General features: G+C 44.1%; 1 protein-coding gene across 3 annotated transcripts in view; it reads left to right on the top strand.

Annotated features, from left to right (window-relative positions):
- LOC143767340 (uncharacterized) overlaps positions 1–27641 on the top strand; it is a 254994-nt gene that overhangs the window by 214224 nt on the left and 13129 nt on the right. For 2 of the 3 annotated variants that reach the window (XM_077255578.1, XM_077255576.1), the window contains exons 2-11: positions 3486–3635; positions 3712–3858; positions 3937–4060; positions 4143–4240; positions 4440–4530; positions 6072–6196; positions 13541–13672; positions 13803–13982; positions 14066–14189; positions 14273–14410. In XM_077255578.1, the coding sequence (XP_077111693.1) occupies positions 3558–3635; positions 3712–3858; positions 3937–4060; positions 4143–4240; positions 4440–4530; positions 6072–6196; positions 13541–13672; positions 13803–13982; positions 14066–14189; positions 14273–14410 (1237 nt within the window). In that variant the 5' untranslated portion in view covers positions 3486–3557. Of the gene's footprint in view, positions 1–3485; positions 3636–3711; positions 3859–3936; positions 4061–4142; positions 4241–4439; positions 4531–6071; positions 6197–13540; positions 13673–13802; positions 13983–14065; positions 14190–14272; positions 14411–27641 lie in introns of those variants that run through there. The other variant, XM_077255579.1, reaches the window with a different exon arrangement.

Genomic DNA, 27641 nt, shown 5'->3' with positions numbered 1-27641 from the left:
AAAATTGTTTTCTAAATTGTGCTGATGTAAAGTTGACATGTGGGAAATTATTTGTTAACTATTTTCTGTGATACCACTCTAATTTAAGGGTACAAAAATTAAAGCTTGAAAATTGCAAAATTTTAAAAATTTGTGTTTTTTTTTCATAAATAAACGCAAGTTATATCGAAGAAATTTTACCACTACCATGAAGTACAATATGTCACGAAAAAACAATCTCAGAATCAGTGGGATATGTTGAAGCTTTCCGTAGCTATAACCTCATAAAGTGACCGTGGTCAGAATTGTAAAATTGGCTTGGTCATTAAGTACCAAATTATCACTAAGGGGTTAACCACCAAACTATGAGTTGTTTAAAATAATGTTTTTGAGCTCCTCTCATTGCATCAATAGTCTAATATTAGATGCCTATGCATGCTACTTGAATACAGCAGCAATGTGAACATGCTTGCTATTGGTACACAATTCTACCTAGATTTTTGGAAGACTCGAAAAAAAGCGTTTGTATTTGCATAATCATTTTGTGGTTGGCAAAACACTTGTGGACCTCCAAAAAAGGGATTTTTTTTTTACTTCTAGTTCAGAGGTCATTACTTCTTCACATTCAAAATAGTACACCAGTTTTGTGTCCCTAATTAAATGTATATATTTTTTTATCAGCCGTCCAAAAATTCTAGCTCAGGGGTGGGCAATTAATTTTGCCATGGGGCCGCATGAGAAATTGGGATGGTTTAGAGGGCCGGACTAATATAATTAATTTTTACCCAATACTATTGTACATTGTACATATGTATGATTATTTTCTTGGTCAGAGCCGATTCAGGGAAAAAAAAAAAAATTGGGTTCGGACAGATCTTCAGATCACATTCGGCCATGCAGGTCAATGAGTCAGTGAAAAACATCAGACATAACACCTGAGTGTGGTCCCATTTCTATGAACTCACACAAAGGAGAAGATGGAGACACTTCTGTCTCCATCTTCTCATTTGAGAGAATCGGAGCACACTGTGATCACACTCTGATCAGGTTGTGATTTGCATAATTGACCCAATTTTCTTGGATGAGAAAACATACGTGACGGAGCCTCAGCGGAGCACTGATTGGTGGAGGAGAGCCCTTTGACACGACGCAGAGTTCTGATACCAGATCTGATGGGATGACAATAGGTGAAGGATGAGTGAAACCAATTGAAAATGTCTCAATGACAGCCAATTACTGTGGGAGACTGGCCGAGGTCAGATTGGATCCAGGGAATATAAATCAGAAGGACATATTTACGTCCAGTCATAAGAGGGCGACTGAGAATAAACGTCCGTGAGATGTCAGCAGGAACAAGGACACTGCTACACGCCATTTACCTGCGCACCAAATATGTACTTTTCCTGCAAAGCAATGAATCACATCTGACCCCCAAATACTCGTGTAATCATTAATCAGCACTGCAGTGGTCTTTAATCATGTCTAATGCACTAATACTCCCAGCACACCCCACACATGCTGAGAGGAGTAGTTGTCACCACAGGACATTGCATTCTATTATTCCAAAAAGAATGGACTCCCCGGCATGAGCCTACGAGGGGTGAGAAGCGTGCCCCAGCGGAGGAGGGGAGCACAGAGGACAGGACCACAGAGGACGGGATAGCAGCGGCGGGAGCAGGGGGCGCACAAGGAGCTCTGCACGTCCTGCTGCCACCATTGCAGGCACTGTCATGGTTCCCAATGGCAAGGGAACGTCAGAGAACATAAATAACAGAACAGCTCTTGGGTGATGGAATCTCGAGCTGACCGTGAGCTAAACCTACCACACAACTAACAGTGGCCGGGTGGCGTACCTACGTTTTATCCCTAGACGCCTAGCGCCAGCCGGAGGACTAACTAACCCTAATAGAGGAAAAGATAGACCTGGCTTACCTCTAGGGAAATTCCCCCAAAAAGGAGACAGAAGCCCCCCACATATATTGACGGTGAGTTCAGAGGAAAAGACATACGCAGTATGAAGGTAGGTTCAGCAAAGCGAGGTCCGCTTACTAGATAGCAAGAAGATACAATAGGGAACTTCACGGTCAGCTGAAAACCCTATTAAAGTACCATCCCGAAATTACTTTAAGACTCATGTGTCAACTCATGACACCGGAGTGGCAATTTCGGCCCACAAGAGCTTCCAGCTACAGAAAAATAACATAACTGTGAACTGGAACAAAAATGCAAAACAAACTTAGGACTAAGAGTCCAACTTAGCTGATAGTAGTCTAGAAGCAGGAACATGCAACAGAAAGGCTCTGGTTACATTGATGGCCGGCACTAGAATAACTGAGCAGCAAGGCTAAATAGGATACACCCATATCCTGATGGAAACGGGTGAACAGAGAAAGTGAAGCACACAAGTCCAGTACCACCAGTGACCACCGGGGGAGCCCAAAAACCAAACTCACAACAAGGCACCGACATCTGCTGCAGCGGGACCTGCACGGAATGTGGCTGCATGTGACATCGCCGCCCGGGGTAGGGGAGCCCGCACATAAGTCCTCTAACTCAGTGATGGCACCCGTACACCCCCCCGCCCCACGTGTGAGCAGGAGCCTTACCAGAGCGGCTGCAGCGCGGCCCGGGCTAAACAGACAGGATGCAGGCTCCTTCCCTTCACCCCATGCGATCCGCTGCTGCCAGTACTACGGCTCCGGCTGCTGTGTCCTCCCCCGGAAGTGGAAGCTGAGCTCAGCCCCGCACTCATCACATGTGCTGCCTGCAGCCGTCTGCACACAGTGTCCGAGCACAGGAGCACAGACTGCTAACCATGCTCAGCTGGCCAAGCGGTGCCGGGGGCGGCTGTCAGAAGTGACAGCTATCTGGCGGGCCGTTTAAAATCATCAGGCGGGCCGGATGCGGCCCGCGGGCCGCATCTTGCCCAGGTCTGTTCTAGCTTCTTCATTTACCAAAGTGTAAACCTCCCAAAATAGTGATAATTGTTGCACCCAACCTTGGAAAAATGCAACTGCTTCTTTTGTTTGCATTGCCTTTTATACACAACAGCAATGCATGCATCTGCCTCCCTCATAATGGTAAATATTTGACACTACAATTTAGGTAGCCTAGAAAGTCTGCTAGTACAGAGGTTACGTCTGGTTACCATCCGTTTTTTTGCTGGCCAGATATGTTGAAGTCATTTGGACATTAAAAAGGCTGTATTTGCATTATAGAGCTCAAAACGTGTTCAATTGACTACAAGGGGAACTCTTGAGTTTTATGAATATTTTCCAGGCAATTTGATGCTTTTTATTTGCGTAATCAAAATCTGTAAGAAAACTCAGCAAAGCCGGCAAATTCGGATTTCAGATTATGGAAGCAGTTTCCACTTGGAAACCATTTTTAGTAACCACACATTCATTACTGTTAATTATTGGTAGTAACATCAACACGTTATATCTCCTCATGTTTACCCTTTATTATCACCAGTAATTCTTTTATGTTTTGTTCTTCTCTTTCAGGATCCTACAATATTAGATCCTTTCATTGGAAATCTTCTATGCAAGAGAATTTTTCTGATTGACCTGCCAAGGATGGATAGTGGCAGGGACAAGATGGCAGAGAATATATTACACCTCACCTTAGAGATCCTCTTCCAGCTTACTGAAGAGGTGAGTGATTCTGATGCTGTCACATTAATACATCTCACTAAAGTAAGAATGATGTAATGTGTCTCTCCATAAGCAGTATTGCACAGTAGTGAAGAAGACCCCCAGAGAGCGCTGTCAGGCCCCAATTACAGGGCCTCCAACTTACCCCCTGATAAATGAGAACATCATGGACCAGGAGATACTACAACTCACCTACAAGATGATTGATCTGCTGACTGAAGAGGTGACGTTTCTGGGAATGCTGTGAAATTATACAGTAATGCTAGGGAATTGGGGATGATGGTATCATTATATGTGTCAGGTTCCTATAAGGTGTCAGGATGTCACTGTCTATTTCTCCATGGAGGAGTGGGAGTATTTAGAAGGACACAAAGATCAGTACAAGGACATCATGATGGAGGTTCCCCAGCCCCTCACATCACCAGGTAATAGACAGGACTAAATACACATGGCCTATAATTATCTGTATGTAAAGAATGAATTCAGTCCATGTATTTGTTCCCCCAGTTCTATCCAGTAAGAGGACAACACCAGAGAGATGTCCCCGTTCTCTTCTTCTGCAGGACTGTAAGCAAGAAAATCCCAATGTTCCTCAGGATCATCAGGTAGATGGAGAGAAGGTGTCATGAGATCTCCCCTATGATGTGTAGGCAGCTGTGAAGGGCTTGTGTTTAGTCTTGTTTTATCCACCAGTATTATATGTTTTATACTTTGTGTAATGAGAATGGTGAAGATGGCAGGATTACAGCTGATCATAGATGTGACTTCTTCATCTGTCTGTGACTATAACAATGTTTGTTTCAGGGTAAAGATCTGACCAACATTTATACTACAGAGACGTATGTCGGAAGTGATGAGTCATGTAAAGAGGAGATTCCTACAGACGATGACCCATGTGAGTAGTAACCACTAAATGTAGAGAGTTCACAGATTCTGCATCCACATAGCCATTTTTTCTCAATACTATGACTAAAATCCAACTGCACTGAGGAGCACAAGAGTAACAATCTTTTGATCTTTTGACTTTCAAGCTTCATACCTCACCATGCCCTATTGTTTTCAAAGTAAGACTACCATCATTTTATAAACAATCAACATGGCTATCTCATACTTAAATTTAACTTTAGCATATGATTAGTTATGTAGACTCTAGTCATGTCACTATTTTGATCCTGGTTTTGGAAAAATCTTTTTATTCCTGTATGCTGCAAAATACAACCTGTTCTCACATTCCCTAATAGCTCAATGTGTTATTAGGCTGATTCTCAAAGCAAAGCTTTTCCAATAAAATTGAAGCAGCAGCATCCAGTTCATCATGCGAGTGCCTTGATACTTGGAAGAATACAAAATTAAGTTTTTCCATCCATTCAAAAGTTAAGAGGTGAACGTCCAGCCAAAATATCGGAGTCAACAAGTCGACTCATCACAAGGTCTATCAGTTCTGGTGTGACAAACATGGCAATGGAGGTGGCTCATATGCTTCGTAATAGTGAAATCTCAGACGTCAAAGCATGTTACACACGTTTGGAAGGTTGACTCAGGGAAAAAAAAGGTGAAGAAGCCTCAACTTCAATATTGTCATGAGAAGCGTTGGCTTAAGTTTGCAAAAAGTACGAAAAATGGACAGTAGAAGGTTGGAAACAGGTTATTTGGAGTGATGAGATGACTTTCAATAGACTAGGCTCTGATAGATGCAAGTGGGTCTGGAATAAATAAAGGAAAAACACATGACAAGAGTCTGCGTTATTAATCGTATGCTAAATAGTTGCAAGTCAATTTTATTTATGATATGGCCAAGATGATTGTCTATAAAATGATGGTAGTCTCACGTTCGAAGCAGTAGTGTAGTGGATGGTGAGCCATAGAGCCTGAAAGTCAATAAAAGTTCGAAACGTTGTTGCCCTTTTTGCTAATCGGTGTATCTAATTGTGAAATTGTGGAAGGATTTTATCTAGGAGAGTTTTGCTAAAGCCATTTCATCAGGAGGTGAATGTAGATGAACAGCCTTATAAATAAGAATAAGGATGCCCAATCTTTCTGCTCAACAATGTATCTAACTCTGAAATTTGGGAGGGATTTTATCAGTTCTGCTAAAGCTATTTCATCAAGTGAATGTACATGGATAAAGTGTGCCCAAGCTTTCTGCCCTTCTAAGGGTACAATTAATGTGTAGACTTTAGGAAAAGATTCAGAGCTGTTGATAACATTGATCCCGAGGAGATACGGTAATATGTGGGAAATAACTTTTTCTTGAACTTTTCTAATACTGGACTGATATCCTCAAAGAGTCATCAGACAATAACATATTCCCACTCAGTTATGGATAAGAAACCATCATTCTGCTGATCAACCTGGGTCCAAATGGTTGGACTTCCATTGATAAGTATATTATTTTATTTGGACATCTTTTTTAATGCAGGTTATGTTTTTTGGCAGATGACTGTTCCAGGAGATTACAACAACATTGGATATCTTCAGATTTCAAAGCAGAAGATAACAGCATAACACAACATACTTATGAAGAGCAAAGCAAAGATCTATCGTCTGAACATTTTAAACAGGTCCTATCAAAAACTGTTAAGCAAACTTAAAATTACAAAATGGGTGATATAGCACAACTAGTTCACCCTGTTAAGAAACCTTAGTCCTTCTCAGAATGCAGGAAAATTTAACTAGAAATCATTTCTTGTTACACTTCAGAGTACTCACACAGGGAAAAAGCCATAATCATGCCCAGAATGTGAGAAATTTTGTCTTCCCAAATCATATCTTATAAGCCTTTCATCAATAAGACTACTTGTCACTGTTTCAACATTGACTGGCCGAGGGACGATGTGCGTGACAGCTCAACCACCCTATGAGATCTTGAGTGTGCTGGACTGTCGGTTTTGTGAGTGTCAGTCAAGTGATCCATCTTGATCCTGGGGTGTGGTTAGTTGTTAGCATTTTGATTGACATTTCCGTTACTCAATCTCGTCTAGTCTGCAGGTGTTTCCCCAGGTGGCTCCCATTCTTAATCATTTGCAAGGTATTTAGCTGGCTAGCTGATAATAGTCTGTGTCAGTTGTAGCTTTGTTTAAGTTACCGTATTTTTCGGACTATAAGACGCACCGGACCAGAAGACGCACCCCAAATTTGGGGTGAAAATTGCAGAAAAAAAGATTTTTTATAAGATGGGGGTCCGTCTTATTGTCCGAATTTACATTATCTTACCTGAGGACTGGCGGTGGCAGAGCAGGGTCACAGGAGGCATGGTGTCGGCAGAGGTGCAGTGATGCGGTGGGCGATATGGCGTGCACCTGAGCAGGGTCCCTTCCTGTTTAGGTGGGCGATGCCACGGCCTGGTGTCCATGGGGGGGGGTTGCAGCAGTGCTGTGGGGGCGGCAGAGGTGCAGGGATGATGAGGCGCAGTGAGCGGTATGGCGTGAGCGAGGTCCATTCCAAAGGTGAGGTGTCATGATTCTCAATGGCGAGAGAACATAGCCCAGCATATATGAGAACTAGCTCTTGGAAGATGGAAACTATACTGACCATGAACTAAACCTGCCGCACAACTAGAAGTGGCCGGGTAGCATGCCTACGTTTTTTATCCCTAGATGCCCAGCGCCAGCCGGAGAACTACCTAATCCTAGCAGAGGAAAAGACAGTCCTGGCTCACCTCTAGAGAAATTTTCCCAAAAGGCAGACAGAGGCCCCCACATATATTGGCGGTGATTTTAGATGAAATGACAAACGTAGTATGAAAATAGGTTTAGCAAAATCGAGGTCCGCTTACTAGATAGCATGAAGACAGAAAGGGCACTTTCATGGTCAGCAGAAAACCCTATCAAAACACCATCCAGAAATTACTTTAAGACTCTAGCATTAACTCATAACACCAGAGTTGCAATTTCCGCTCACAAGAGCTTTCCAGACACAGTAACGAAACAGCAGCTGTGAACAGGAACAAAATGCAAAAACACACAAGGACAAAAGTCCAACTTAGCTAGGAGTTGTCTAGTAGCAGGAACATGCACAGAAGGCTTCTGATTACATTGTTGACCGGCATGAAACTGACAGAGGAGCAAGGTTATATAGCGACTCCCACATCCTGATAGGAGCAGGTGAACAGAGGGGATGATGCACACAAGTACAATTCCACAAGTGGCCACCGGGGGAGCCCAGAATCCAATTTCACAACAGTACCCCCCCCTCAAGGAGGGGGCACCGAACCCTCACCAGAACCACCAGGGCGATCAGGATGAGCCCTATGAAAGGCACGGACAAGATCGGAGGCATGAACATCAGAGGCAGTGACCCAAGAATTATCCTCCTGACCGTATCCCTTCCATTTGACCAGATACTGGAGTTTCCGTCTGGAAACACGAGAGTCTAAGATCTTTTCCACAACGTACTCCAACTCACCCTCAACCAACACCGGAGCAGGAGGCTCAACGGAAGGCACAGCCGGTACCTCATACCTGCGCAACAATGACCGATGAAAAACATTATGAATCTAAAAGGATGCAGGGAGGTCCAAACGGAAGGACACAGGGTTAAGAATCTCCAATATCTTGTACGGGCCGATGAACCGAGGCTTAAACTTAGGAGAAGAAACCCTCATAGGGACAAAACGAGAAGACAACCACACCAAGTCCCCAACACAAAGCCGAGGACCAACACGACGACGGCGGTTGGCAAAAAGCTGAGTCTTCTCCTGGGACAACTTCAAATTGTCCACCACCTGCCCCCAAATCTGATGCAACCTCTCCACCACAGCATCCACTCCAGGACAATCCGAAGATTCCACTTGACCGGAGGAAAATCGAGGATGAAACCCCGAATTACAGAAAAACGGGGACACCAAGGTGGCAGAGCTGGCCCGATTATTGAGGGCGAACTCCGCCAAAGGCAAAAAAGCAACCCAATCATCCTGATCCGCAGACACAAAACACCTCAAATATGTCTCCAAGGTCTGATTAGTCCGCTCGGTCTGGCCATTAGTCTGAGGATGGAAAGCAGACGAAAAAGACAAATCTATGCCCATCCTAGCACAGAATGCCCGCCAAAATCTAGACACGAATTGGGTCCCTCTGTCAGAAACGATATTCTCCGGAATACCATGCAAACGAACAACATTTTGAAAAAACAGAGGAACCAACTCGGAAGAAGAAGGCAACTTAGGCAAGGGAACCAGATGGACCATTTTAGAGAAACGGTCACACACCACCCAGATGACAGACATCTTCTGAGAAACAGGCAGATCCGAAATAAAATCCATCGAGATGTGCGTCCAAGGCCTCTTCGAGATAGGCAAGGGTAACAACAATCCACTAGCCCGAGAACAACAAGGCTTGGCCCGAGCACAAACGTCACAAGACTGCACAAAGCCTCGCACATCTCGTGACAGGGAAGGCCACCAGAAGGACCTTGCCACCAAATCCCTGGTACCAAAGATTCCAGGATGACCTGCCAACGCAGAAGAATGAACCTCAGAGATGACTCTACTGGTCCAATCATCAGGAACAAACAGTCTACCAGGTGGGCAACGATCAGGTCTATCCGCCTGAAACTCCTGCAAGGCCTGCCGCAGGTCTGGAGAAACGGCAGACAATATCACTCCATCTTTAAGGATACCTGTGGGCTCAGAATTACCAGGGGAGTCAGGCTCAAAACTCCTAGAAAGGGCATCCGCCTTAACATTCTTAGAACCCGGTAGGTAAGACACCACAAAATTAAACCGAGAGAAAAACAACGACCAGCGCGCCTGTCTAGGATTCAGGCGCCTGGCAGACTCAAGGTAAATTAAATTTTTGTGGTCAGTCAATACCACCACCTGATGTCTGGCCCCCTCAAGCCAGTGACGCCACTCCTCAAAAGCCCACTTCATGGCCAAAAGCTCCCGATTCCCAATATCATAATTCCGCTCGGCGGGCGAAAATTTACGGGAAAAAAAGGCACAAGGTCTCATCACGGAGCAGTCGGAACTTCTCTGCGACAACACCGCCCCAGCTCCGATTTCAGAAGCGTCGACCTCCACCTGAAAAGGAAGAGCAACATCAGGCTGACGCAACACTGGGGCGGAAGAAAAGCGGCGCTTGAGCTCCCGAAAGGCCTCCACAGCATCAGGGGACCAATCAGCAACATCAGCACCCTTCTTAGTCAAATCAGTCAATGGTTTTACAACATCAGAAAAACCAGCAATAAATCGACGATAAAAGTTAGCAAAGCCCAAAAATTTCTGAAGACTCTTAAGAGGGTTGCGTCCAATCACCAATAGCCTGAACCTTGACAGGATCCATCTCGATGGAAGAGGGGGAAAAAATGTATCCCAAGAAGGAAATCTTTTGAACCCCAAAAACACACTTAGAACCCTTCACACACAAGGAATTAGACCGCAAAACCTGAAAAACCCTCCTGACCTGCTGGACATGAGAGTCCCAGTCATCCGAAAAAATCAGAATATCATCCAGATACACAATCATAAATTTATCCAAATAATCGCGGAAAATGTCATGCATAAAGGACTGGAAGACTGAAGGGGCATTTGAAAGACCAAAAGGCATCACCAAATACTCAAAATGGCCCTCGGGCGTATTAAATGCGGTTTTCCACTCATCCCCCTGCTTGATTCGCACCAAATTATACGCCCCACGGAGATCAATCTTAGAGAACCACTTGGCCCCCTTTATACGAGCAAACAAATCAGTAAGCAGTGGTAACGGATATTGATATTTAACCGTGATTTTATTCAAAAGTCGATAATCAATACACGGCCTCAAAGAGCCGTCTTTCTTAGACACAAAGAAAAAAACGGCTCCTAAGGGAGATGACGAAGGACGAATATGTCCCTTTTCCAAGGACTCCTTTATATCCCCAGCTTAACACAGACATAGCTCTCCAGTCGAGGACTGGGTTATGAGATTGCAGCCATGGCAATCCCAGCACCAAAACATCATGTAGATTATACAGCACCAGAAAGCGAATAACCTCCTGGTGATCCGGATTAACACGCATAGTCACTTGTGTCCAGTATTGTGGTTTATTACTAGCCAATGGGGTGGAGTCAATCCCTTTCAGAGGTATCGGAGCCTCCAATGGCTCCAAATCATACCCACAGCGTTTGGCAAAGGACCAATCCATAAGACTCAAAGCAGCGCCAGAGTCGACATAGGCGTCCGCGGTAATAGATGACAAAGAACAAATCAGGGTCACAGATAGAATAAACTTAGACTGTAAAGTGCTAATTGAAACAGACTTGTCAGGCTTCTTAGTACGCTTAAAGCATGCTGATATAACATGAGTAGAATCACCACAATAGAAGCACAACCCATTTTTTCGTCTAAAATTCTGCCGCTCGCTTCTGGACAGAATTCTATCACATTGCATATTTTCTGGCGTTTTCTCAGTAGACACCGCCAAATGGTGCACAGGTTTGCGCTCCCGCAGACGCCTATCGATCTGAATAGCCATCGTCATGGACTCATTCAGACTCGCAGGCACAGGGAACCCCACCATAACATCCTTAATGGCATCAGAGAGACCTTCTCTGAAAATCGCCGCCAGGGCGCACTCATTCCACTGAGTAAGCACAGACCATTTGCGGAATTTTTGGCAGTATATTTCAGCTTCATCTTGCCCCTGAGACAAGGACATCAAGGCCTTTTCCGCCTGAAGCTCTAAATGAGGTTCCTCATAAAGCAACCCCAAGGCCAGAAAAAACGCATCCACATTGAGCAACGCAGGATCCCCTGGTGCCAATGCAAAAGCCCAGTCCTGAGGGTCGCCCCGGAGCAAGGAAATTACAATCCTGACCTGCTGTGCAGGGTCTCCGGCAGAGCGAGACTTCAGGGACAAAAACAATTTGCAATTATTTTTAAAATTTTGAAAGTGAGATCTATTCCCCGAGAAGAATTCAGGCAAAGGAATTCTAGGCTCAGACATAGGTGCATGAACAACAAAATCTTGCAAATTTTGTACCTTTGTGGCGAGATTATTCAAACCTGTAGCTACACTCTGAAGATCCATTTGAAACAGGTGAACACAGAGCCATTCAAGGATTAGAAGGAGAGAAAGAGAGGAAGGCTGCAGCATAGGCAAACTAGCAAGTGATTCAATTAAGAGCACACTCAGAACTAGAGAAAAAAAAAAAAAAAAATTGTAGCAGACTTCTTTTTTCTCTCCTTTCTCAGCCAGTAATTTAACCCTTTTTTGGGCCGGTCAAACTGTCATGATTCTCAATGGCGAGAGAACATAGCCCAGCATATATGAGAACTAGCTCTTGGAAGATGGAAACTATACTGACCATGAACTAAACCTGCCGCACAACTAGAAGTGGCCGGGTAGCATGCCTACGTTTTTTATCCCTAGATGCCCAGCGCCAGCCGGAGAACTACCTAATCCTAGCAGAGGAAAAGACAGTCCTGGCTCACCTCTAGAGAAATTTTCCCAAAAGGCAGACAGAGGCCCCCACATATATTGGCGGTGATTTTAGATGAAATGACAAACGTAGTATGAAAATAGGTTTAGCAAAATCGAGGTCCGCTTACTAGATAGCATGAAGACAGAAAGGGCACTTTCATGGTCAGCAGAAAACCCTATCAAAACACCATCCAGAAATTACTTTAAGACTCTAGCATTAACTCCTAACACCAGAGTGGCAATTTCCGCTCACAAGAGCTTTCCAGACACAGTAACGAAACAGCAGCTGTGAACAGGAACAAAATGCAAAAACACACAAGGACAAAAGTCCAACTTAGCTAGGAGTTGTCTAGTAGCAGGAACATGCACAAAAGGCTTCTGATTACATTGTTGACCGGCATGAAACTGACAGAGGAGCAAGGTTATATAGCGACTCCCACATCCTGATAGGAGCAGGTGAACAGAGGGGATGATGCACACAAGTACAATTCCACAAGTGGCCACCGGGGGAGCCCAGAATCCAATTTCACAACAGTGAGGTGACGCAGCGGCCCGGTATCCAAGGTAAGCAGCAAAGCCGGGTGAATCATGGCTTTATCGGTGGCGGCGGCCATCTTCCTGAGGCAGATGGAGTGCTCTGCTTCCCGGGGCTTCAGGAAAATGGCCGTGGGAGGCTGCGCGTGCTCAGATGGAGATCGCGGCGGCCATTTTCCTGAAGCCAAGTTCGCAGCTTAATAAGCGACATATCCCTGAAATCTGTGTTTCAGCTGATAGATTTGCTGTCCTCAGACTGCACAGCAAAAACCTGCTGACATACTCCCTTGAAGGCAAATCGTATTGCACATCAGATAATTTATACATGGTTCGAGTTAGTTTAAATTTCAGAATATAGGAAATCTAATAACATTAATTCAAATATTGCATAACAGAATTAAAACAAGTCATTTTCATGTTCAGTATATGGGAAACATTATAGCACTAAACTATATTTTGTTATATATCAGAGATCTCACTCAGAGTGGAGAAGCCAATTTCATGTTCAGTATGTGGAAAGTCCTTTCCAAAGAAGTAAACTGGATACACATCAGAGAATTCACATAGGGGAGAAGCCATAATAATGCTGAGGATGTGGGAAATGCTTTGACTGTTTAGGTCGCCTGAAAAGTCTGATACTGCAGTATGTTGTTCAATTTGCTGTTGGTTACCTCTGGCTTCAATCTGTTTTCCCTTAGCCAGCTAGTTTGAAGCTTTTGGATATTAAAAGGCTGTGGTTATATTATTGAAGTCAAAACATGTTCAGTTGACTCCTAGGGAACTCACAATGTTCTACCGATGTTTTCCAGGCAATTTGAGACTTCTTATTGAGGGAATTTATTCATTGCAAATCCAGATTTTGGAGAAAATTCTACAATTGTTTAATTGGTAGTAAACATCTTCATGTTATATCTCCCCAAATGTTTCCCCTTATCACCAGTAATTCTTTATTATTTTACATTGGCATTCAGGTCCTTACAATATCAGATACTCTCAGTGGAGATCTATATGAGAGAACTTTCCTGATGTATAAGGACAGAGACAGGATGGCGGAGAGGATATTAAACCTCACCCTAGAGATCCTCTCTCGGCTTACTGGAGAGGTGAGAGATTCTAATGATGTCACATTACATCATTCTTATCTATGGAAAAAAACAGATGGACAGAATTGTAGAGATGAAGACTCTGAGAATGTCTGTAGTGAGGTTTATTAATGTGTCTCTCCATAACCAGGATTACACTGTACTGAAGACTACCTTCATTGAGCCCTGTCAGGACCCTGTGTCTGAGGGATGGGGAAGACCCCTGAGCCCAATCACAGGGCCTCCACCTCACCCCCTGATACATGAGGTTATCAATGACCAGAAGATCTTAGAACTCACCTACAAGATGATTGAACTGCTAACTGGAGAGGTGACACTGCTGGGGTTGCTGGGACATTATACAGTAATGCTATGAATGAATCGGTTGGATGATCGTATCATTGTATGTGTCAGGTTCCTGTAAGGTGTCAGGATGTCACCGTCTATTTCTCCATGGAAGAATGGGAATATTTAGAAAAACATAAAGATCTATACAAGGATGTCATCATGGAGGTTCCCCAGCCACTCACATCACCAGGTAATAGACAGGACTAAATACACTCAGCCTATAATTATCTGTATATAAAGAATGAATTCAGTCCCTGTATGTGTTTTCTCCAGTTCTATCAAGTAAGAGGACAACACCAGAGAGATGTCCCCGTCCTCTTCTTCTACAGGTCTGTAAGCAAGAAAATACCAACGTTCATGTAAAAAGTAATGTGCAGTGTAAAGAAGAGATTCCTGCGGTTGACCAATCAGGTGAGTAGTAACCACTAAATGTAGGGAAGTCGCAGATTCTACTTCCTAATAGAAGCTATTGTGTCTCATAAGACAACTGGGTTTCAGACATCCTAACTCTGATATTGGGGAGTGTTTTAATCAAGGATAGTTCTGCTAAAGCCATTTCATCAGGTGAATGAACAGGAGCAACCTTAAAAATAAGAAAAAGGACATTGTATATCCAAGCATGCTGCCTTTCTATTGGTATAAACAATGTGTAGACTTTAGGAAAATATAATTTATTTTTAGTCCACCATTTATTCCATGGTTCTGTATATGTGAAAAGGATTTATATACAACATACAAATTTAAATTACAGTGAACAAACGAACAATGATGCACTGGTACAAAAATTAGAGTGCCCTGCCCTTGCAGGCTTACAGTTTACAGGATAATGGGGAAGGAAACTGTAGGTTAGCAGTTTGCAGCAGCTCTGTTGGTGGTGAGGTGACAGTGGGGCCATTGCAGTCTGTAGCTTTCTTGAAGAAATGGGCTTTCAAGTTCCATCTGAACGTTCTGAATTTGGTAATAACAGGATGTGTTGGGGTACAGAATTCCAGAAGATGGGGGATACATGAGAGAAGTCTTGGAGGCAATTAAGTGAGGAACTTAAAAGTGGGGAGGAGAGAAAGAGGTCATGGGAATATCAGAGATTATATGTGGGAAGATACCAAAAGACTAGTTCAGAGCTACATGGAGGAGACAGATTATGGATGGCCTTGTATGTCAATGTTAGTAGTTTACAATGGAATCGTTGGGGAATTGGAAGCCAATGAAGGGATTTTTAGAGCCTGGAAATGGAGGAGTAGTGAGTAGAGCGGTGGACTAGTCAGGCAGCAGAGTTAAGGATGGACTGGAGAGGTGTGAGAGTGCTAGCGGAGAGGTTACAGAGGAGGATGTTGCAGCAGTCCATGCAGGAGATGATGAGGGCATGCACTAACCTTTTATTGGATTCAGGGTTGAGGAAAGGACGGATTATGGAAATATTTTTGAGTTTGAGGTGGCAAGAGGCGGTAAGAACTTGGATGTGCGGTTTGGAAAACGGGCACTGTCAAGGGTTACTCTGAGGCAGTAGACTTACGGTACAGGTGAGAGCGTGAATTCAATTATTGTGATAGAGAGATCGGGTATGGGACTTGAGTGGGATGGGGAAAAGTGATGAATTCGATTTTTGTACACATTGATCCTTAGGAAGCATGATGAGCAGAAGGATGATATGGCTTGTAAGGTGTGCAGGGTGGTAGTCATGGGCAAGGGTCTGCTGCGTTCCCACATCTTGGCACCCCATAAGTAAATTATGTACCATTTCCCTTGAGATGTGTGTGGACATTACAACTGTCACGGTTTTGCTTGAAGCCTTCGCTGTCTCCTCGATTCCAGATCCAGCAATAGTCGCACATTGAACAGGAGACACTTGATCCTTTTCAAGCAAATTAACTTTACTGAACAGTCCAATCTCCATCTTGGTCACAGCACAGTGCGATGTTACATTCATGTCTTTTTAGCCTGAGTTATCCCTATCTGGCTTGTTGCCCCTGGAATACTCTATTCGACTCCGCAGCTTTCATTTGTTCCGACCCACTTTCCTTATACAGTTTCCTGTCCGGTTTCCCCTTCTGGGAAGAGAATAAGGCAAGCTCCACTGTGCCTATTTCGGGCCATAGACCCCGAACGTTCTGGGAAGGTTCGCTAAAGTAAGTGGCGGCCATCCGCATGCTGCTCCAAAAGATCGTACTTTCTTGTGCTTCTCAGCCCTCTGGCCTTGGACTTCACTAATCACTTGTTCTATCTAATCTTCTCATTGTTATTTCTATCTGACTAAAACCAGGAAGTACTTCATCTTTTAACCACCCCTACCCCTCCCATAATGAGGCTGTTTTTGAATACGTTAACTGTTCCTATGCTATACTTACCCATTTCCTGATTCCTAATTGTGCCCTCCCCTGCACTTATCCCACACCTAGCTTCTATCTAACGCAATACCTATATCCTATGTCTTATCCTTTCCCTATATCTAATACATCAGTACATTATACACAATAATAGTATTTAAAAAAAATGATTCATATTACAGCATTCACATTACTGCCCATAGTATTCTCTGCGCTTGAAATACATTTGTAATACACAAAAGCGCACCCATTTTATTAGAGAGGAGAAAGAGCATGATTGTCCCAGACACTCTCTTACAGGCTGATAGACACTCTGGGATTCTGGACAGCAGGGAGGTAACATCTGGGCCAGAGAAGTAGATCTGAGTGTCATCAGCATATAGATGGTACTGGAAGTCATGGGACTTTAAGTTGTCCCAGGCCAAAGGTATAAATGGAGAAGAGTAGGGGTCTCTCAACATGGTATTGAAGGACACTGACAGAGAGATTGTGGGATGAGGAGGTCATATTGGACTGGGAGACACTAAATATGCAGTTAGTGAAGTATGAGAAGATCCAGGAGAGGGAAAGGGAAGAGAGGATGTGTAGTAGGATGGAGTGGTTGACTGTGTCAAAGGCAGAGGACAAGTCTAGAAGGAAGATTATATAGAATTGTCTGTTCACTTTGGTGGCAAGTAAATCATTAGTATTTTTGATTAGGGCAGTTTTGGTGGAGTGGCAGGGACGGAAGCCATATTTTTGGGTAAAGGGATGGCTTCTTAAGAAAAGGTGTGATTGTGGCATGTTTGAAAGCATCAGGGAATGTAACAGAAGCTTGTGATAGATTGAAGATGGAGGTTAAGGCTGGGATAAGCATGGTGGTGAGGTTGGGGAGGAGGTGAGATGGCATGAAGTCAAGTGTACAAGTGGAGAGGTGTGATTAGGAGAGATGACATGAATGTGAAAGTTCCTGCAAGTGCGTTTTCTTCCTGCTTCTCACTGTAACACTAGACACTTGCCAAAGTTTTTTGTGAGGGTTGTGTGCTGGCTTTATCTATTGATTTGCTGCATTCTGCCGTGCCCAAGAGGGGTGAACAAGTCAATATCTGCTTCTAGTGTGGCATTGTAGAAAATAGTGGCCCCTCCCCCCCACAGGCCACCCCGGAAAACAAGCATATTATTAACTCAAAACTGAAAATAAAGATTAAAAAACAATCACAAGACAGATTTCATCAACCAAGGTATCATTTTAATCAGTATAACAGTGCCGAACTTACACTGTCTTTAGGTTACTGTGCGCAATCCTGCTGACAGGTTTACTTTAACCCCTTCCCTACCTGTGACGCTACGTAGGCGTCATGACAGTCTGTGCCAATCCGACCTGTGACGCCTATGTGGCGTCATGGCAGGATCGCGTCCCTGCAGATCGGGTGAAAGGGTTAACTGAAATTTCACCCGACCTGCAGGGACAGGGGGAGTGGTACTTGGGCCCGGGGGGGAGGCTTCGCCCCCCCCCGTGGCTACGATCGCTCTGATTGGCTGTTGAAAGTGATGGTTCACTTTCAATCAGAGCGATAGTAATATTTCACCAATGAAAATTGGTGAAATATTACAATCCAGCCATGGCCGATGCTGCAGTATCATCGGCCATGGCTGGAGACCGCAATCTGCCACAGCCACCGATCTCCTCCCTTCCGTCCTCTGCTCCCCTCTGTCCTCCTGTCCGCTCCCCTCGTGCTCCGATCCCAACCCCCTGTGCTCCGATCCCACCCCCTCATACTTACCGACCTCTGGTGTCCCTCCCGGTGTCCGTCCGTCTTCTGCATGGGCGCCGCCGCCTTCCAAAATGGCGGGTGCATGCGCAGTGCGCCCGCCAAATCTCCCGGCTGGCAGATCCGTTCATTCATTTTGATCACTGTGATAGATCATATCACAGTGATCAAAGTAAAAAAAATAGTAAATACCCCCCCTTTATCACCCCCATAGGTAGGGAACATAATAAAATAAAGAAAATATTTTTAATTTAATTTTTCCACTAGGGTTAGGGTTAGAACTAGGGTTAGGGTTAGAACTAGGGTTAGGTTTAGAACTAGGGTTAGTGTTGCGGTTAGGGTTGCAATTAGGGTTACGGTTAGAATTAGGGTTTAGGCTAGAAATAGGCTATGTGCACATGGTGCGGATTTGGCTGCGGATCCGCAGCGGATTGGCCGCTGCGTATTCGTAGCAGTTTTCCATCACGTTTACAGTACCATGTAAACCTATGGAAAACCAAATCCGCTGTGCCCATGGTGCGGAAAATACCGCTCGGTATTTTCCGCAGCATGTCAATTCTTTATGCGGATTCCGCAGCGTTTTACACCTTTTACTGTATAGGAATCCGCTGGTGAAATCCGCACAAAAAACACTAAACACAAAAATCCGCGGTAAATCCGCAGGTAAAATGCAGTGCGTGTTACCTGCGGATTTTTCAAAAACGGTGCGGAAAACTCCGCACACAAATCCGCAAAGTGGGCACATAGCCTTAGGGTTGGATTTAGAGTTAGGGTTGGAATTAGGGTTAAGATTAGGGGTATGTTGGGGTTAGGGTTAGGCTTGTGGTTAGTGTTATGGGTGGGGTTAGGGGTGTGTTGGGGTTAGGGTTGTGGTTAGGGTTGGGATTAGGGTTAGGGGTGTGTTGGGGTTAGAGTTGTGGTGAGGGGTGTGTTGGGGTTAGGGTTGTGATTAGGGTCACTATTAGACTTGGGATTAGGGTTAGGGATGTGTTGGGGTTAGTGTTGGAGTTAGAATTGAGGGGTTTCCACTGTTTAGGCACATCAGGGGGGTCTCCAAACGCGACATGGAGCCACTATTGATTCCAGCCAGTCTTGCGTTCAAAAAGTCAACTGGTGCTCCCACCTTCCAAACCCCGACGTGTGCCCAAACAGTTGTTTACCCCCACATATGGGGTACCAGCATACTCAGGACAAACTGGACAACAACTTTTGGGGTCCAATTTCTCCTGTCACCCTTGTGAAAATAAAAAATTGCGGGCTAAAAATCATTTTTGAGGAAAGAAAAATGATTTTTTATTTTCACGGCTCTGTGTTATAAACTTCTGTGAAGCACTTGGGGGTTCAAAGTGTTCACCACACATCTAGATAAGTTCCTTGGGGGGTCTAGTTTCCAAAATGGGGTCACTTGCGGGGGGTTTCTACTGTTTAGGCACATCAGGGGCTCTGCAAACGCAACGTGACGCCAGCAGACCATTCCATCAAAGTGCATTTCAAAACGTCACTACTTCCCTTCCGAGCCCCGATGTGTGCCCAAATAGTGGTTTACCCCCACATATGGGGTATCAGCGTACTCAGGACAAACTGGACAACAATTTTTGGGGACCAATTTCTCCTGTTACCCTTGTAAAAATAAAAAATTGCAGGCTAAAATATAATTTTTGAGGAAAGAAAAATGATTTTTTATTTTCACGGCTCTGCGTTATAAACTTCTGTGAAGCACTTGGGGGTTCAAAGTGCTCACCACACATCTAGATAAGTTCATTGGGGGGGTCTAGTTTCCAAAATGAGGTCACCTGTGGGGGAGCTCCAATGTTTAGGCACACACGGGCTCTCCAAACGCGACATGGTGTCCGCTAACGATTGGAGCTAATTTTTCATTCAAAAAGTCAAATGGCGCTCCTTCCCTTCCGAGCCCTTCCGTGCGCCCAAACAGTGGTTTACCCCCACATATGAGGTATCGGTGTACTCAGGAGACATTGCCCAACAAATTTTAGGATCCACTTTATCCTGTTACCCATGTGAAAATGAAAAAAATGAGGCTAAAAGAACATTTTTGTGAAAAAAAAAAAAAGTATTTTTTTCATTTTTACGGATCAATTTGTGAAGTACCTGAGGGTTTAAAGTGCTCACTATGCATCTAGATAAGTTCCTTGGGGGGTCTAGTTTCCAAAATGGGGTAACTTGTGGGGAAGCTCCAATGTTTAGGCACACAGGGGCTCTCCAAACGCGACATGGTGTCCGCTAAAGATTGGAGCCAACTTTTCATTCAAAAAGTCAACTGGCGCTCCTTCCCTTCCGAGCCCTGTCGTGCGCCCAAACAGTGGTTCCTCCCCCACATATGGGGTATCGGCGTACTCGGGACAAATTGGACCACAACTTTTGGGGTCCAGTTTCTCCTTTTACCCTTGGTAAAATAAAAAAATTGTTGCTAAAAGATCATTTTTGTGACTAAAAAGTTAAATGTTCATTTTTTCCTTCCATGTTTCTTCCGCTGCTGTGAAACACCTGAAAGGTTAATAAACTTCTTGAATGTGGTTTTGGGCACCTTGAGGGGTGCAGTTTTTTGAATGTTGTGACTTTTGGGTATTTTCAGCCATATAGACCCCTCAAACTGACTTCAAATGTGAGGTGTTCCCTAAAAAAAATGGTTTTGTAAATTTTGCTGTAAAAATGAGAAATCGCTGGTCAAATTTTAATCCTTATAACTTCGTAGCAAAAAAACATGTTGTTAACAAAATTGTGCTGATATAAAGTAGACATGTGGGTAATGTTATTTATTAACTATTTTGTGTCACATAACTCTGGTTTAACAGAATAAAAATTAAAAATTTGAAAATTGTGAAATTTTCAAAATTTTCACCAAATTTCCATTTTTTTCACAAATAAACGCAAAAATTATCGACCTAAATTTACCACTAACATGAAGCCCAATATGTCAGAATCGCTACGATCCCTTAAAGCGTTACTGTGTTATTACCTCATAAAGGGACACTGGTCAGAATTGAAAAGAATGGCCAGGTCATTAAGGTCAAAATAGGCTGGGTCATGAAGGGGTTAAGAGTGAGGTGAGGTTTAGCTTAGGCTACTTTCACACTATCGTCGGGCTCGGCCCGTCGCGGTGCGTCGGGCCGAGGTTCCCGACGCTAGCGTTGTCTCCGCCGCACAACGGGGCAGCGGATGGATTTTTCCAGCGCATCCGCTGCCCCATTGTGAGGTGCGGGGAAGTGCGAGGAGGTGGGGGTGGAGTTCCGGCCGCGCATGCGCGGTCGGAAAAAGCGGACCCTCGTGAGCAAGAAACGTTACATGTAGCGTTTTTTGGTCCCGACGGTCTGCCACAACACAGCGCAACCGTCGCAATATGTCGCTTAATGTTAGTCTATGGGGAAAAAACGATTCCTGCAAGCACTTTTGCAGGATGCGTTTTTTCGGCAAAACGACGCATTGTGGCTGATTGCAGTTAACGCTAGTGTGAAAGTAGCCTTATGCTCCCCTTTTCTTAGTAAGGGAACCAAACGGCTGCGAGACAAGTTGTACTTTTCAAAGACACCATTGGTTTTAATATGTTGTGTACTAGAAAACGGGAAACGAATTCCAAGTGCGTTGAAATTGCAAAAAAAAGTGCAGTCCCACACTGCTTTTTTATTTGGCTTTTTTACTAAGTTCACTAAATGCTAAAACTGACCTGCCATTATGATTCTCCAGGCCACTACGAGTTCATAGACACAAATCATGTCTAGTTTCTTTTTTATCTAAGTGCTGAAAAAAATCCAAACTTTTGGAAAAAAAATAAATAAATTGCTCCATATTCCGATACCCGTAGCGTCTCCATTTTTCGTGATCTTGGGTTGGGTGAGTGTTTATTTTTTGCATGCCGAGCTGACATTTTTAGATACTAATTTGGTTCAGATACGATCTTTTGATTGCCTGTTATTGCATTTTAATGCAATGTCGTGGTGACCAAAAAAAGGTAATTCTGGCGTTTTGACTTTTTTTCTCGCTACGACGTATAGCGATCAGGTTAAACCTTTTTTTTTTTTTTTTTATTGATAGAGCGGGCGATTCTGAATGCGGCAATACCAAATATGTTTGATTTTATTTTTATTGTTTTATTTTGAATGGGGCGAAAGGGGGGTGATTTGAACTTTTATATATTTTTTTTATTTTTTTATATTTTTAAAAACATTTTTTTTTTACTTTTGGCATGCTTCAATAGTTTCCATAGGAGACTAGAAGCTGCCACAACCCGATCGGCTCTGCTACATAGAGGTGATGTTCAGATCGCCTCTTATAGCAGATTTACTCACTTGCTATGAGCGCCACTGTGCCCTGAGGCACCGAGCATGCGGGACTGGGGAAGTGAGCAGCCATTGAGATTGATGGATCGGTCTGGTGGAGGGGTAGAGTGAGATGGGGGATAGATGATGAATTATGTTTCGACCATGATGAATTTTAGAAAGCGAGCAGAAAAGAAAGCTGAAATAGCAGACAGATATTGTGGGATTTTGGTCAATAGGGAGGTGAGGTCAGGTCCAGATAGGTAGATCTGTGTGTCTTCGGCGTAGAGATGATACTGCAAACCGTGGTATTCTATGAGCTGTTCCAGGCCGAAGGTGTAGATGGAGAAGAGTAGAGGTCCCAGAACTGAGCCTTGGGGAACACCGACAGACGGGCCGAGGTAAGGAGGTGGTGTGGGAGAGGGAGACACTGAATGTTCGGTTTTTTAGATATGATGAGATCCAGGATAGAGCCAAGTCTGTGATGCCAAGAAATAAGAGAATATGTAGCAGGAGGGAATGGTCCACAGTGTCGAAGGCAGAAGACAGGTCCAGGAGAAGGAAGAAGGGTAGTGTCGCTTGCTCTTGGCAGTTAGTAGGTCGTTGGTGACTTTAGTTAGGGCAGTTTCAGTTGAGTGATGTGGTCGGAAGCCAGATTGTTACCGGTCAAAGAGGGAGCAGGAGGAGAGGTGGGAGGACAGTTCAAGATGAACATGCTGTTCCAGTAGTTTTGAGACATAAGGGAGAAGACATATCGGGCGATAGCTAGACACAGAGGATGGGTCGGGGGAGGGCTTTTTGAGGATGGGCCTGATCGAGGTATGTTTGAAGGATGAGGGGGAAGACACCATTTGTAAGTGAGAGGTTGAAGAGGTGTGTTAGGGTTGGGATGAAGACTGTGGCGAGGTTAGGGATGATGTGGGATGGGAGCTGGTCAAGCGTGCCAATAGATGTGATCTTGACAGGAGAGCTGATCTTCTGTCATGGTGAAGAAGCTGGTTTTGGAGGACAGGGCTGAGCAGCTAAGAGGGGCATTGGGGGCTGCGGGATGTAGCTTTCTCTGATCATATCGATCTTCTGCTTAAAGAAAAAGGCAAAGTCTTCAGCAGAAATGAGAGGAGGGAGGAGGTGCTGGGGGACGGAGTAAAGAATTGAAAGTGTTGAAAATCTGTTTAGGGTTGTGAGACAGGTAGGATATGAGAGATGAGAAGTAAGTTTGTTTTGCGGCAGTGAGCGTGGACTTGAAGCTGGTGAGCGACTGCTTGTATGCGATGAAGTGCTCGGCAGAGCGGGATCTCTTCTCTGCTCAGTGACCCTGGAAGCCCGTCTTAGTCCTTTGGTCAGGCTTGTCAGCCAAGGCTGCCTGTTGATTGTACGAGTTTTCCTATGCATGAGGGCGTCGGTTGAATCAAGAGTAGCTGTTATTGTGGTGTTTTAAAAAGTGGCAGCAGCATCTGTGTCATGAAGGGAAACTATGTCTGTAAGAGGGAGAAAGTACTTGTAAATTGAGGTGTTTGAGATTTCTGCGAGGGTGAGTGAGTTTGTGGAGAGGGGGTTGCGCACTAGGAGAGGGAAGAGAATGTCAGTAGGTTGTGGTCAGACAGCGGTGGTCAGTTAGTGAGATTAGTAAGGGAACAGAGGTGGGTGTAGATAAGGTCCAGCGTGTGACCATCTTTGTGAGTGGCTGTGGAGGACCATTGAGTGAGGCCAAAGGAGGCAGTGAGCGAAAAAAGTTTAGAGGCAGCTGGGGTGGAAGCGTCAATGGGGCTGTTGAAGTCACCCATGATGATATTGGGGATGTCAGCAGAGAGGAAATTAAGTAGTCATATGGTGAAGTGGTCGAGAAAGGTGGAGATGGCTAGTTCTGGGGGGTGGTGGATGACAGCCAGCTGGAGGTTGGAGGGGGAATAGATGCGGACGGAGTGCACCTCAAACGAGGGAAGAGTAGCAGAGCGTGGTAGCGGAATTGGGGTAAAGGAGCAGGTAATCAGACAGGAGCAAGCCAACTCCCCCACCATGTTTGTTGCTGGGCGAGGGGTGTGAGAGAGATTGAATCCGCCATAAGAAAGTGCAGCTGTAGAAGCTGAGTCAGTGGGGGTGAGCCAGGTTTTAACTGGTTAATAGCCTCGGGTGGATCGCGATTCCTATGTGCTATTGTGGGCACATGTCAGCTGCTCAAAACAGTTGACATGTCCCCGGAAAGATGTGGACTCACCGCCAGAGCCCACATTGAAGGGAGGGAGTCTGACATCGGCATAAATGTATGCCCGATGTGGGAAAGTGGTTTAAGGAGTAATCCACTACTGTTACAACCTTTTCTCATTATTCATATTTGGCCTGTTAAGATAAAAAAATGTGTACTTGTCCCCCATCCCGGCGCCATTCTAACAGTGTCTGAACTTGCGTTCCTGGTGCTGACTTAAGTTTTTCACGTGAGCCCTGCACCCAATCAGCATCGGCTTCAGTGTCCCCGCCTTCAGATAAACACAGTGTTCCAAATTATTATGCAAATTGGATTTGTGTCATAAAGATTTAATTGTTTTGGTTTTCAAATAAACTCATGGATGGTATTGTGTCTCAGGGCTCAGTGGATCACTGAAATCAATCTTAAACACGTGATAATTAGTTTTCCAGGTGATTCTAATTAAAGTAAAACTACTTAAAAATGATGTTCCACATTATTAAGCAGGACACAGGTTTCAAGCAATATGGGAACTAAAAAGGATCTCTCTGCTGCTGAAAAGCGTTAAATAGTGCAATGCCTTGAACAAGGTATGAAAACAGTAGATATTTCACGAAAACTTAAGAGTGATCATCATACTGTGAAGAGATTTGTGACTGAAACAGAGCACAGACAGAGTTCATGCAGATAAAGGCATAATGATGAAGGTTTCTGTCAGACAAATTTATTGGATTAAGAGAGCAGCTGTCAAAATACCATTACAAAACAGCAAACAGTTATTTGAAGCTGCTGGTGCCTCTGGAGTCCCTCGAACCTCAAGGTGTAGGATCTTTCAAAGGCTTGCTGTGGTGCATAAACCTACTATTCGGCCACCCGAAAACAGTGTTCACAAGCAGAAACGGTTGCAGTGGGCCCAGACATACATGAAGACTAATTTCCAAACAGTCTTGTTTACTGATGAGTGTCGAGCGACCCTCAATGGTCCAGATGGATGGAGTAGTGGATGGTTGGTGGATGGCCACCATGTCCCAACAAGGCTGCGACGTCAGTAAGGAGGTGGAGGAGTCATGTTTTGGGCCATAATCACGGGGAAACAGCTAGTAGGGCCCTTTAAGGTTCCTGAGGGTGTGAAAATGACCTCTGCAAAGTATATAGAGTTTCTGACTGACAACTTTGTTCCATGGTATAAAAAGCAGAAACGTGCTTTCAGGAGCAAAATCATCTTCATGCATGACAATGCACCATCTCATGCTGCAAAGAATAAATCTGAGTCATTGGCTGCTATGGGCATAAAAGGCGATAAACCCATGGTGTGGCCACCATCTTCCCCTGACCTCAACCCCATAGAGAATCTTTTGAATATCATCAAGCAAAAGATTTATGAGGGTGGGAGGCAGTTCACATCAAAACAGCAGCTCTGGGAGGCTATTCTGACTTCATGCAAAGGAATACAAGCAGAACTCTCCAAAAACTCACAAGTTCAAAGGATGCAAGAATTGTGAAGGTGATATTAAAGAAGGGTTCCTACGTTAACATGTAACTTGGCTAGTTAGGTTGTTTTGGAGTTAAATAGCTTTTTTGTTCAGTGAATGTGACCTCCTAATGCTGCAAATTCCACAAATGAGCATTTTCAGTTCTTTAAAACATATCAAATGTTTAGAAATTCTACTGGGCCTAATAATTTAGAACAGTACATTTTGAGTTTTTATTCTTTTTGGAGATTATACTGTTATCATTGGGAGGTTTCTTCAATAAAATTCGATATATAATCTTAACGGGTGATGACTTTTATTAGACTGACTGTCATTTGCACCAACCATTTAGGAAAATCCAAGAAAAATATCATTTGCATAATAATTTGGAACACGGTGTATAAATAATTAACAGGTAGTGAGTGGCCAACTGCAGCTCTCACATCCTAATGAATATGTCTGAAGGCAGGGACAGTGACGCAAATGGTGATTGTCAAAATAGTACAGGAGGACACCACAAAATGGGAGGGATACACCGGAGGCCTGTCAAAACACAAGACTGAGAATGCAAAGAGAAAAAGCCACAGGCCATATACACAGGGGTCACCTTAAATAGTCAAATATTTTATTTTGTACAACAGACAACCGAAAAAACACACATAAAAACATTTAAAAGTCATAAAATGACATAAATACTATACAAATTTGCTCATAATGGAGCTACAGACCTCGGAGAAATTACATGACCTGAATACTTGATGAAAAAAAATGGATATACCCATATACAACAATGTACGTACAAGTGGATAAGATCAGCACACCGAAAAAATTAAAAAAATAATTATTATACGCCTGTCATCAAATAGAGATCATAGAGACACTAATTGTAGTAGGTATGTAATCTAATATATAAAGCTGAATGTGTGTGTGTATGTATGTGTGTATGTCCGGGATTGACATCTGCACCGTCGCAGCTACAGCCACAAAATTTTGCACAGTCACACATCTGGACCCCGAGAGCGTCATAGGCTATGCTGTGAGGCGAAATTTTAACCCCGCGCGTTCCAATTCACCAAACATTTTTGCCCCTATCTACATAATGAGGAAAAAGTGAAAAGAAAAGTGTTGGAGGCAAATTGACCGCTGTCAGATGTGAACAAAGGGAACTTAAAGAATGAGAGCGATGGCGCCAAAGAGTATATACCGTACAGTTGCTAAGGTGGGGCCCCGACATGGGATACTCACCACACACGGGGATATGAACACACACACAAAATGCGCCACACACTACCACGTGCTTGAACACATACACCACCCTCAGCACACATTTCACCACACATACACCAACCTCGCCACATAAAAGTCGAAAATCAAAACTCGCCACGCGCAAAATTCGCCACATGCAAAACTCGCCACATGCAAAACTAGGCTCACGCAAAACTCGCCACACGTGCAAAACTCACCTCATGGAAAACTCGCCACACGCAAAACTTGCACACGCGGAAAAATTGCCACATGCACAAAGGTTGCAACACATGCAAAAGTTTCCTCACACAAAACTTGTACATAAAACTCGCCTCGCGCAAAACTCGCCATGCGCAAAACTTGCTGCACACAACTTGCTACACTAACCTGTCAC

The sequence above is a fragment of the Ranitomeya variabilis genome, chromosome 4 (assembly GCF_051348905.1).
Source record: "Ranitomeya variabilis isolate aRanVar5 chromosome 4, aRanVar5.hap1, whole genome shotgun sequence".
NCBI classification, from domain to species: Eukaryota; Metazoa; Chordata; class Amphibia; order Anura; family Dendrobatidae; genus Ranitomeya; species Ranitomeya variabilis.
The sequence above is the reverse complement of the archived record's forward strand: the minus strand, read 5'-3'. Positions and strand labels throughout refer to the sequence as shown.